Source organism: Gossypium raimondii, chromosome 9 (genome assembly GCF_025698545.1).
Source record: "Gossypium raimondii isolate GPD5lz chromosome 9, ASM2569854v1, whole genome shotgun sequence".
Classification (NCBI taxonomy): Eukaryota; Viridiplantae; Streptophyta; class Magnoliopsida; order Malvales; family Malvaceae; genus Gossypium; species Gossypium raimondii.
The window spans coordinates 20,748,538-20,761,867 of NC_068573.1; the positions used below are offsets into that span (position 1 = coordinate 20,748,538).

At 34.2% G+C, this 13,330-nt stretch overlaps 1 protein-coding gene across 1 annotated transcript; it reads left to right on the forward strand.

The window, feature by feature from the left end:
* The first annotated feature begins 393 nt into the window (after positions 1-393).
* On the forward strand, positions 394-11,429 carry LOC105798712 (probable serine/threonine protein kinase IRE). The gene is made up of 17 exons (XM_052620687.1): positions 394-1,091; positions 1,344-1,405; positions 1,561-1,704; positions 1,925-3,274; positions 3,727-3,899; positions 4,131-4,380; positions 4,475-4,567; positions 4,651-4,791; positions 4,890-4,982; positions 8,036-8,237; positions 8,336-8,421; positions 9,311-9,399; positions 9,872-9,923; positions 10,002-10,058; positions 10,169-10,327; positions 10,661-10,741; positions 10,873-11,429. The coding sequence occupies exons 1-17, from the start codon at positions 596-598 to the stop codon at positions 10,960-10,962; spliced, it is 3,618 nt and encodes a 1,205-aa protein (XP_052476647.1). The 5' UTR covers positions 394-595; the 3' UTR covers positions 10,963-11,429.
* Positions 11,430-13,330: the final 1,901 nt, after the last annotated feature.

Here is a 13,330-nt window from a genome sequence, read left to right on the forward strand (position 1 = left end):
TATTAAAAATTAAATGTATTTTTTTATGATAATAATATCCCGTAACTCGAATCTAACGACCGAACCGGGTGAAAGATGTTACACATAATCCTTTAATTGAATTAAAGGCCACATATCACTAGAAAAAAAAAAGCCTCGTATCACTAGAAAGAAAAAAGCCACATATCACAATCGCTAATAATGAGTAAAAAAAAAAAAAAAAGTGGAAGAGTAAAATAGATATCTAACAATACACTGGTAGACTAGGCCGGTTTTAACAACTGTTGAGTTGATAAGGCTCACGAGTTCGCGGCATGCACGTTATTTCAAAACTGAAAGCAAAATTTAAATTTAAATAAAAAGGAAAAAAAAAAAAACTGTTATCGTTCCTGGCTGTCGACCTTAAACGCACCATTCCCGCGAGACCTTACTCTTCATTTTCTCTCCCAAAATGATTTCCCGGATTTTCTTCTCCTTCCTCAAAATTATTATCTCTTGATTTTTTTTTCAAAATAAAAATTATATTCTCTCCTCTTTCGTAACTTTGATGATCAATTTGATCATCATAATTCAATAAAGTAGTCTTCACCGTAATGCCGTGAATGAGAAATTAGACATGTCGTCGACGGAAAATAATCAGGATCCAACGCCGGCACCGACGAAAAAGATATTGACGTCATCATCATCAACGACGAAGCTTCGTAAGATCCCTGGGATCCCTATCCAGCGGTCGTGGCGCGAACCTGCGGAGAAATCAGACGATAGCAGAAGCAGCGGCGATGGCGATGGCGATGGCGATGACTATGAAGTCGAAGAAGACGTTGATGATTATGGTTTGGGTCGTTTTGCTTACGGTAAGAGCGAATCATTAGAGCTAAACGTGAGCCGAGACGATGATTCAATAATTCTAGCGTCTACTCTTGGATTAAACCGCATTAGAACAAGATCCTCTCCACTTCCGTCTCCTCTCAGGTGCTCTTCCTCTTCCAGGAACCCTTCCAATATTGGAGATGTAGGTAGTAAGAAAGGAAATGTCGCTAATAAGGAAAGGCTACGGGCAGGGGTTGAGGCCTGCACTTCTCAACTTCCTAACCTTAACCCCATTCATCAAGGTACCCATCACTTTTTTCTCTCTCTTTGTAGAATAACGTTTTTTACCTCTTTGATTTTTAGTTTACTCCTTTTTCTTTCTTTCTTTCTTTTTTTTTTTTTATAATAACTCTTAATTTCAATGTAAGCTTGGATTCTTGTTACAATGTATACTTATGATGGAAGAAATCCAAGTAAAGAAGAGTAACTTGACAATTAGTGGAAATGAACGAATAAATAATTTCGTTTTCTTGTGATTTCTTGATTGTTTATAGGGAAAAAGTCGCCATGGAATCAATCAAAATCACTAAGGGCTCCATCACCACTCAGTACGGAGGTAAATTGATAAGAAGTGTTCTTTTTGTTTTGTTTCTGGGAATGAATTAGACATGTTAGATAGTAGTATATAGTACGTATAATATCGAAAAATTGTTTTGCAATCTTCTTTGTTTTTGGTGGAGTATTCATGTTGGTTTTGCCAAGGAAATGCAGTCACCACGTTTCCAGGCTGTACTGCGCGTTACCAGTGGGCGGAGGAAGAAAGCTCCTGACGTGAAAAGCTTCTCTCATGAGCTTAATTCTAAAGGAGTACGGCCTTTTCCTCTTAAGAAATCTCGTGCTTTAGGCCACATGGAGGTAACTTTCTCCTTTCTAATTGAAGTAGAGCAAGCAAACTTGAAAGAAAGGGACAAACTGTCAATTATTTAATGAGCAATTCTTCATTAAGTCCTCAACTAATTTTTACTAAGATCTGTTAAAATCTACTTAAAAATCTATTGGCTGTTTCTTTATTTTGGTTTATCTCCTTGTTTAGCTATCTTATGTTCATAAATGTATTTAATAATCCGAATTTTAGGAGGTTCTGCTTGCAACCAGGATGAAGTTTGACAGATTAAAGGAGGAAGTAAACTCTGATTTGGGTGTTTTTGCTGGGGATTTGGTGGACAAGCTTGAAAAAACATCAGATTCTCATCCTGAATGGAAAGAGAGTTTGGAGGATTTGCTGGTTGTAGCACAGCGTTGTGCAAAGATGCCGGCTTGTGAATTCTGGGTCAAATGTGAAGGCATTGTTCAGAATTTAGATGATAGACGGCAGGAGCTATCAATGGGAGTTCCCAAACAATTACATACCCGCCTGCTTTTTATTCTCACCAGGTGCACCCGGCTTGTGCAGTTCCATAAAGAGAGTGGTTACGAGGATGACCACATTCTGGGGCTTCATCAGCTCAGTGATCTAGGAGTTTATCCAGAACAGATGTTTGAATTTGCTCGGAAGGATACTAGTGGTCAATTAGATGGAAAGGAAGTGAGTGAGAAACAGAGGAAGAAAGCACAAGGGCAAGAGAAAAGCAAGCAAGATCAAGTTGGTCAAATCTTAAGTACTGCAAATGTAATTGCAGAGGTTGAAACTGCCAAAAGTGTTGATTCAACTTCAAGCAGCTATAGGATGTCATCTTGGAAGAAACTTCCATCTGCAGCTGATAAAAATCGTAAAGGACAAGATACACCTGATTCAAATTCCAAAAATAGAGTAGAACAATCTCAAGCAAAAGATGAGACTCCTAGAATGGAACCTCTAGAAACTCCATCAGGCTATCCTCAATCTTCTCGAACGCCAAAAACTTCTTGGCCATTCTGGGGTGATCATCAAAGTGTAACTTATGAAAATTCAATGATTTGCCGGATTTGTGAGGTTGAAATACCTGTTGTACATGTGGAAGAGCACTCTCGAATTTGTACCATAGCTGATAGATGTGACCTGAAAGGTTTAACCGTGAATGAACGTATTGAAAGAGTTGCAGAAACCCTTGACAAAATTCTCGATTCATGGACACCAAAAAGCACACCCAAAAGTATAGACACTCCACGTGAAAGTTTTGAAGCTACAAGAGTTTATACATCTAGTATACATGAAGATACTGATGACTTTTCACCAAAGCATAGCAATCATTCACGTCAATGCTCTGATGATATGCTTGATTGTGTTCCTGATGTTGATAATGCACTTCTTATGGAGCATATGAATGCTCTGCATGATGTGTCATGTGAAACACATTTAAATTTAAGCACACTTGATCTATGCACAAAAGCTTCATCAGGAGGAAGCTTGACACCGCGATCACCATTGTTAACTCCACGAACTAGCCAGATTGAATTGTTATTGAGTGGACGGAGAAGAATAGCAGAGCTTGAGAATCACCAACAGGTTATCATTGTCATAAGTTATATTTCTGTGTGCTTAACCTTGTGTTGAATCAATTCTCTGTAAATACTTATTCAGATGCCCTAACTTTGTTTCCAAGATGACCCTTATTGCTGCTTACTTTCTGAACGTGGATTTATTTTATATCCAGTGTGATTATACATCATAATTGCAGTCGTCTGATTTGCTGTATAATTATTTTATCTGCTGTCAAGAAATATCAGATTTTCATGTTCACTCTGCAATGACTACCATGGAGTTTTATTTTCCTTTTGAATTTATCTAGTTTCTGTTGTATTCTGTTTTGCATTAGTAAGCATCTCAAACTAAGACATTCACAGTTGCTATCATGTGAGTTTGTGTACGGAAATCTTATGACCATCATTTTCAATTGATTGAGCACTCAATGTGCATATTCTGGTGTTGATTTTTGAGTTTTCGTCTTAAATTTGCAGATAAAAAAGTTGCTAGATATTGCTCGTTCTGTTGAAAATGCAAATGATTGTGATTACAATACATTGGAGTTTATGCTTGAACGCCTGGATGAACTAAAATATGCCATCCAAGATAGGAAGGCAGATGCCCTTGTTGTAGAAACTTTTGGAAGACGAATAGAAAAACTATTACAGTAAGTTGACCTTTATTCCAAAATTTGTAGTCACGTTCTTTTTTTATCTGCCCCCCCTCCCCCCAGTTTGTTAATTGGTTCTATTCAGTTAAATTCATTGGCAAATCTAAATACGGATTTTAGCCTATGCTTTCATCAACAACTCATTCACTTGAAAACATTATATTGACTAGTTTTTATGCTATATTCGGCCATGCCTTCTCATATATATGATTTTTGTTTTAATTATAGGGAAAAATATGTGCAACTTTGTGGACAGATAGAGGATGAAAAAATTGACTCATCGAATCATGTGGCTGATGAAGATAGCTCAGTAGATGATGATACATTGCGTAGTCTACGTGCAAGTCCAATCAATCCATGTGCTAAGGATCGAACATCTATTGAAGATTTTGAAATAATAAAGCCAATCAGCAGAGGAGCATTTGGGCGAGTTTTCCTTGCTAGGAAAAGAGCAACTGGAGACTTATTTGCGATAAAGGTAGGAGTATATATAACCAGAAAATGGCTGACACTTACAAATACTTTTATCTGTTAATTGTTTGTAGTAACAAAATTCATTTCTACTTCTGCAGGTTTTGAAGAAGGCAGACATGATTCGGAAAAATGCAGTTGAAAGCATTTTGGCTGAGCGTAACATTCTAATATCTGTCCGCAATCCCTTTGTGGTGAGCCTCAAGTTTACAACTGTTTTAGGAGATGCATTCTGTATATATCTTGCCTGATATGGATACATTTAATGATTGGACAGGTCCGTTTTTTTTACTCCTTTACATGTAGAGAAAATCTTTACTTGGTTATGGAGTATCTAAATGGTGGAGATCTTTACTCTTTATTGCGAAATCTAGGATGCTTAGACGAAGATATGGGGCGTGTATACATTGCAGAAGTTGTAAGGGCCCCTAAATATATAGCATTTTATAAGACTGCTTACCTTTGTTGGACACAATATAGTTCTCTCATTGGCACACATTGTATTATATTTCACAGGTTCTTGCATTGGAGTATTTGCATTCTTTAAATGTCATACATAGGGATCTGAAGCCAGACAACTTGTTGATTGGTCAAGATGGGCACATCAAGGTCAGTATCTTTGATTTTATTTATTATATAATTGTTGCTATACAAAGTCTATGTAATAACCCTTACCCGAGACCGTTGCCGGAGTCGAGCACGAGGCGTTGCCAGATTTAACTTACCAGTTCGGAGCATAAAAATTTGCTTTTAAAATTAATTCGCTCACGTTCAATCAATATGTCCCTAAAAATGACCCTCGAGACCCTAAAACATGCAACGGAAATGATTTGGGTCCAAACCGAAAATATTAAAAATTTTCCAAATACTTAAACAAATCAAAAATAACTTATATCACTATTCACAGTAAAGTTGTCCACTCACGCGACAGTCACTAATTTAATTGTAACTCGAGTTATAAAACTCAAAATTTAGATCGTAAATTTTCCCTGAAACTAGACTCAAATTTATTCTTATTATAAAATTTCCAGAATTTTTGGGTTAGCTAATTAGTACAGTTTATTAGTTAAATTCTCTCCTGTTTCTCTACTTGACAGTTCTGACCTCTCTGTACTAAAAATCAGTTATCTCATTGTACAGAATTCATAAAATGTTCTCGTTTGTTTCTTTTGAAAATAGACTCACTAAGGATTTTAGAAATATAAATTATGAATCATAGTTATTTCTGTACAATTTTTAATGATTTTCTAAAATCAGAACAGGGGACTTAAAAAACAACTCTGACACTATCTCGCTAAAATTCAAATATCTCCTAATATAAAATTCCTTTGCATACATAGTTTTTTTCGTGTGAAAATAGACTTGATAAGATTTAATTATATATCTCATTCACTCTCTAATCCTATTTCTACTATCTTTGGTGACTTTTCAAAATCACGTCACTACTGCTGTCCAAAAACTGTTCCATTGCAAATTTTTACTCTTTTATAACTTTTTTTGTATTTACTAACATTTAGGCATTCATAACACCATACATGTTCTTAATTAGCCATTTCAATAGCTAACCATTAGCCATATCACATAAACACACTCAAAATGACTAAGTCTCTATACATGCCATAGCTTTACACGTTTTGAAATCACATAATATCGAGATGTCTATAGATAGTGTGAGACGAACTCCGACGTCTTTGTGATCCTCGAACTGACTTGGTGATACCATAAAAATAAGGAAAATAAAGAAAACATAAAGCTTAGTAAGTTTACAAGTAAATAAATAACAACATTTATCATAAATAATCATACTCATAAATTTCATCAAACATTAAAATCTTTACTCGCTTCTTTACTTACTCACTTACTTGTTTACTTACTTGCTTACTTAAATAACTCATGATTATAACTTACTATAATTGAGATATTCTCAATCCTTATAACTCACCTGAATTTATTATTTTGCTTTTATCTGAACTTTCATGTAACATGGTCTATTTACTATCCTGTTGAATCACTTGGAATACTAAGGATATTCGGGTCTCCTGTCTGGTAATACATGCCAAAGCTATGTCCCAAATACAGTCTTACATGGGATGTTTTCTGTACTGCCAATGCCATATCCCAGATATGGTCTTACATGGGAGTTCTCATATCGGTGCCCATGCCATGTCCCAGACATGGTCTTACGGGGGACCTCTCATCTCGGTGCCAACGCTATGTCCCAGACATGATCTTACATGGGACCTCTCATCTTGGTGCCAATGCCATGTCCCAAACATGGTCTTACATGGGACCTCTCATAATCTCAATGATGCCAATTCCATGTCTCAGACATGGTCTTACATGAGATCTCATTCCCTTAATGTCATGACATTTGTATCCGATACATTCCCAATGTTTCAACGGGATTTTTATCACTGATTCTCTGTCATCTCATACTTAAGTCAACATTAGATATTTTCATGAAATAAATACATAATTGCTGAAAAATAACAGTATTAATAATAATTATCAAAATATTGTTTTTATTTACAGTAAACTTACCTCGATACAAAATATTATCAAATCTAGCACTTTAGTCTTCAACCTTTTTCCTTCCCCGGTCTAACTCTGGATTTCGTTCTTCTTGATCTATAATAGAAAATTTATCTTATTTAATACTCACATTCATCAAAACAATCTTTGACTCGAACTTTGAAAAAATTACGATTCTGCCCCTAAACTTTTGCATAATTACACTGTTTCCCCAAAGCTCGGAAATTAAATTTCATCCTTTATTCTTATGTTTTATGACATGCTGAACAGTTTTCCCTTCTATGGCGACATCAAATTCCCACTCTAACACTTATGAACATTAGGTATTTTTATCGATTATGTTGTTTTACTAGTTTTCACTTAAAATCGCTTAGCAAAAGTTGTTTAACATAATTCCAAGCTTCATATTCTATCATAAAACATCAAAATAAACACATTTCACCTATGAGTATTTTTCCAAATATGAACCCTAGGTTAAATTATTACTAGAATAAGCTAAATCAAGTTATCGGGACTCTAAAAACTTAAAGAACATTAAAAAAGAGGCTTGAGATCACTTACTATGAAGCTTGGAAGCTTAAAAACCCTAACTATGGCTTCTCCCTTTCTAAATTCGGTCAAATGAAGAAGATGAGCATATTTTACCATCTTTTTCCCTTTCTAATTCTTTTTTATTACTAAATGACTAAAATACCTTTCACTTAAAAATATCCTATCTCACTTATCTCATGTCCATTTTTGTCCACAGTAACTAATGGTCTAATTTCACTTAAGGACCTCCAATTTAAAATTTCATAATAATTGGACACCTCTAACATGTAGAACTCAACTTTTGTACTTTTTACAATTTAGTCCTTTTGACTAAATTGAGTGCCTAAACGTCGAAATTTTCAAACGAAATTTTCACAAAATCATTTCGTGAAACTGTGGACCATAAAAATATAATAAAATAATTTTTTCCCTTATCGGATTTGTGGTCCCGAAACCACTGTTCCAACTAGGCCCGAAATCGGGATGTTACAGTCTATGCAATATTTTAGTTTGCTTTCAGTGTTGAACTCTCGTAATGTTTATGCTACCATGAGAAAACTACGTCACTTCTCATGAAGCTGTAATCCCTTCTATTACAGTTGACAGATTTTGGGCTCTCAAAGGTCGGTCTTATCAACAGTACAGATGACTTATCAGGTCCTTCATTTGGCAGTAGGGGATTAACGGAAGATGATGAACCCAAAGAACAAATTTCACCAAAGAGAGAACGACGTCAAAAGCATTCGGTTGTTGGCACTCCTGACTATTTAGCCCCAGAGATACTTCTTGGAATGGGACATGGTCAGCCACTATTTCAGATAACACATGTATTATGAAGTTTAAAGTTTCCTTCCTCTTGCTATTGATTATCTTTTCTTCTTACTCCATTTTCTTTTTAGGTGCAACTGCTGACTGGTGGTCTGTAGGTATCATTCTTTTTGAGCTACTAGTAGGGCTTCCTCCATTCAATGCTGAAACCCCACCAGTATGTCACCTAAAACTTGAATGAATTTGGATGGTATTTATGTGTGTATGTGTGCATGCGTGTGTGTGTGTGTGTGCGTGTGTGCATGAATTTGTTTTCCTCTTTTCATAAGAACATTGCTTTTAGGGACTATTGAGATTTCATGTAATTCAAACTAGTGTTTGTCTAGTTCACAATGTATCAACATTAAGATGGGTCATTCCATCTTAATTCAGTTTTCATTTACTTCTGTTTAGTTTTTTGGTACAACTTAATTTAACAGGAGCACATGAATTGCATTGTTCGCTAAGATGATACAGTAACATTTGATGCAAGGATACATTTACAGAGAATTAAGCACACTAGCCTACTGAGATAAAAATAATTGGTGTGGAAACCATGCCCTGGCTTTTAGCTAATGATTAAACAAACGCTTAAGACATTCTTTCCCAGTAGTAAGCCAAAATTTCAAAAGGAAAATGGTGAAAAGGAAATCTGAAGCTATGCTATCACTGCCTTTTTTCTTCAAATTGTGATAGGCTCTAAGTTAATTTGATATCTGTCAAGAAGTACTTGCTGCTTCATTCATGGATAAGTAAGAACCTTAGGATATGCTGCGGCTCATTCTGCGTAGTTTGTTTCTTTATATATTTTAATAACTACATTTAGACATCACATCCACATAATATAGTTTTGTCCAAAGCTGGATTTCTATGTTTTCTCATCTGCAGTCTAACCATTGGATAAGATAGTAAGGATTTACTCATAAGCTCAAGATTTTTGTATACTTCAATTCAAATAGAATCCTCTGAACATTGGAATTTTTTTTCTTTTTCATTGTTAATGTTAATATAATTGATAACAGTGGTTGTAGCTTGACAATATTACTATTGGATCTTGCCGATTGCAGCTAATTTTTGACAACATAATGAATAGAAATATACCCTGGCCCAAGGTACCAGAGGAGATGTCGTATGAAGCATATGATCTGATTGACAAGTAAGATTTACAAACAAAGAAATTTCAATTTATGGATGTTGAGCTTTTGACTTTCTATTTGGTCAAATTCTGTGTTGACCATTCATTCCTGAAGTATATTTGGTTTGATATAATTTTTCAATTTCATTGCATGATCATGAGAAAAGTAGTGGACTAGTAAAAAACCTTCAATACATAAGCATCTTTCAAACATCATGACGATAAAGTGAATGGAATCCAGATAACCCTGCCAAAAGAAAGAACGGTTGTCATTTCTTCAAAAAGAAAAAAAAAAAATGAAGGAAACAAAGAGAGCTTCATCCGTAAATGGAAGAATTCATTGATCATGATAAATAGTCAATGGAATACGTCAGAACCATATTGACCCCAATGTTAGTTATAGTACTGACTGGGGCATTCAGTCCTTCTGTAGATTGAGGAATTGTTGAAAAGATTTCCTTATTCTTAAACCTTTTGTTTTACTCTCTTTCAGGCTGTTAACAGAAAATCCAGTTCAAAGGCTAGGAGCCACAGGAGCCAGCGAGGTAAGTGCTTAGGGCCCTTCACAGGAACCTCTCTACGATTCAAAATAATGTTAACAACTAATTAAATATTTCTGATAGGTGAAGCAACATGTTTTCTTCAAGGATATTAATTGGAGCACACTTGCAAGACAAAAGGTCTTCTTTAATTTCATTATCTTTAAAACAAATTGAACTGGAGAATAAGTAAAAAGGATTAGGGATTAACATATTTGTAGCATTTAGTGAGATTCCATACTGGGATGCAGGCTATGTTCATACCATCAACTGAAGCACATGACACTAGTTACTTTATGAGCCGATATATATGGAATGCAGAAGATGAACAAGTTCATGGAAGTAGCGACTTCGATGACTTGACTGACACCTGCAGCAGTGGGTCACTCAGCAACGTGCAAGATGAAGATGTATGTGCAAATTTTAATTTTCTTTTATCTTTTATCTGTTTATAATGGATGATGCCCCTGCTACACAGCAATTTAAGGATGCAACTTCCATGTTCCATATAGTTTCAAAAGTTTATAGGACTCCATTTGAATGATGAAATTACATTGATCATTCTTATATGGAAGAAAAAGGTTCCATCTATAAATAGTCAACATGGACTAAATAAAACTATTGGTGTGTCTAGAGAGGAGACTGAATGATTCTTCAAGAGTCACGATTGCCATATCTAGCATAAGAATTGCAGTCAAATATCGATCAGTGTCATTCAGAGAGTTGTAATGCCTATGAAACAGGGGGACGAATGTGGCAGTTTGACGGATTTCAGTGCTCCTGCCCTTGCAGTGAAGTACTCATTTAGTAATTTCTCATATAAGGTGAGAATGACTACCATTGCTCACTATGCAGTTTCCTACATTACTAATTTCTTGTTTAAACGCCATTTGCGCCTTTATTACAATTTTGTAGTCAAATTGTAGAATTCACTGGAGTTTTATTATTTTTGCAGAATTTATCTCAGTTGGCTTCCATCAATTATGATCTGGTTGTAAAGAACGCCAAGGAATCAGCAGAAGCCCCCAAACCCTCTGGGCCATGACTGGTTTAGCAAATATGTATATGCAGTCAATCCCATGTTTGCTCATCTGTTCTCTCATGTATAAGTTTCATCTCCGACACAAATCGTCTTTCATCTACGATTCCTTGATGAAAAAAAAACTATTTTCCCTGAGAAGTTCAGGACGACGCTCATGTGGCTCAACATGGGCTCCAACCGAAAGCGGAGCACTTGATTTTTCCTGATGACAATTATAGGCTGCTGACATTTGTTACAAAGGGTGCATTGTAATCAGCTGACAGTACAAATGAACTGCAGAAGACTGCCATAAGTTCGGCCTTAACATCTAATCCTGCCCTCCCCCTCCAGGATTCTCCGGTTCCCCCACCCCAGGCCGATAACCCTGTCATCTTACTTTTACTTTCCTTAATGTTGTCATCTTTTCATGTATATAATTTTATGCTTTTTTATTAGTTAATCAATGAAATCTTCATAAGCTTGTGCTGCTATATTCATTGTTATCTACATTAGAGGCCAAGCAGGGAAGACGTGTTCAGAGTAACAATTCATCTCTAAATTTGCATGCTTTTGGAAGTGAAGAGCTAAGCAAGTAAGCATCATTTCATTATTTAGGATTTGGTTGGTAGTTTAGAAAAAAATTTGGAAAGATAGAAAAATCGAGAGTATGAAAATTATAAAGATAAAAAAACATAAATTTTCTTTCTATTTGTGTTCTTGAAGAGTGGTAAAATTGTCATTGATTGATAGAATTGGAAAATAAGAGAAAATTAAACTTTTGAGAAGGTATAATTTTGAACTAATTTACATCTTTCTCATTTTCTCTTATTATTTTAATTTAGAATAATTTATTTTTATGTATTAGAATAAAAATGATTTTTTCTCTCCTTTTCTTTCCTTCCAAAATCTATCAAAATTTATTTTCCTTTCATTTTTTCATTCCGTCTTCCATCTTTTCATTTCTTAAGACAAACCTGTGACAATATCCAAATAAACACCTAAAATAGAGCAACATTAATGTGATTTAAATCCCACTTGCCTTAAAAACAAGTTACCTAAACCAAATGTAAAACTATTTAGGTCATGATCTTAAACTTTAAAATGTTTTAAATGAGTATCAAATTATTAGTATCATATCAATCAATTATTTTAGTTAGCCTAGTGGTTAACTTGGGCATTATATTCTAGCTTGTTCTAGCTCAGATCTATGAGCATATTAAAAATATGTGCATTAAATTTGATTTATTATGAAGATGTGTTTGAAGATTAAATTAATAGATTTTAATGAATTATTTAAATATTAAGACTAAATTGATAGGATATGTAAGTGTTAAAAATTAAATATATTATTATACCAATTAAAATATATAATATTATTATTTTCATTAATGATCTAAGAATGAATAAAGTATAACTATAATTGCTAATAATATATAGTTTACCCATTTTGTCGTTACAAAATTGAGGAGAAAATAAATTGCACAGGAGTTAAAAGCCTAGTTTTTTGTGGTAACTCGGGACAACTTTACCGGCTTTGTTAGTGTGAATTATTGATGATGGATTTAGCCTTATTCTTTAAATTTTTATTATATTCAATGAATTAAATTGGAAAAGACAAAACAGACAGTAATAACTGAAGCTAATATTTGGAGAAGTTAGGTTAGAGGAAAATCTAATAAATCTTCTTTATTTAGATGCTATTCTAAGACTTATTTAGTATTGGTGTAAGTAATGAACAGCACTATAAGAAATTCTCATGCACCCATAATATATATAATTTATAAACTCTAAGTTGTTATAAAACTAAAGATAGAGATTGTAGTAATAACAAATATAAAAATGATAAAGAACAAAGATGAGAAAATATAAAATAAAATGATAATTTTTATTTATAGAGCTTCAATCATCATAGATTACAAATACATAAATAAGAAATTTAAGATATCCTATAAATTTCATGAGAATTTTAGGAGTTAAAAGTTCATCCACATAATTATTTGGGGCTATTGGAGTTGTAAGAACATTCACTTATGAAATATTTAAAACACTCTCCTTTGAATTGCTGAAAAATTTATTTAGAAAACAATTTTATTGCACAACGAGAAATTAATTTTTTTTCTAAAACCAAGCGATTGTTTTATTTATAGCAATAAATTTTTTACCAAATTCCTACCTATGTTTTGGAATAGGCGGATTGTGTCATTCCGTAGCTTTCGGCCAACATGAGCTTCTCTATTTTCGAACCTCGACTTGCTTAGAATATGAGCTCTAACTCACGAATCAATGAACACAATGAAAACTTTCTATTGATGTTCCAATAAAGAATATCAATAACTTTCAATGAGATAGAAACCAATAGCAAACTCATTTAATTTTGATAAAGTGTTGACAC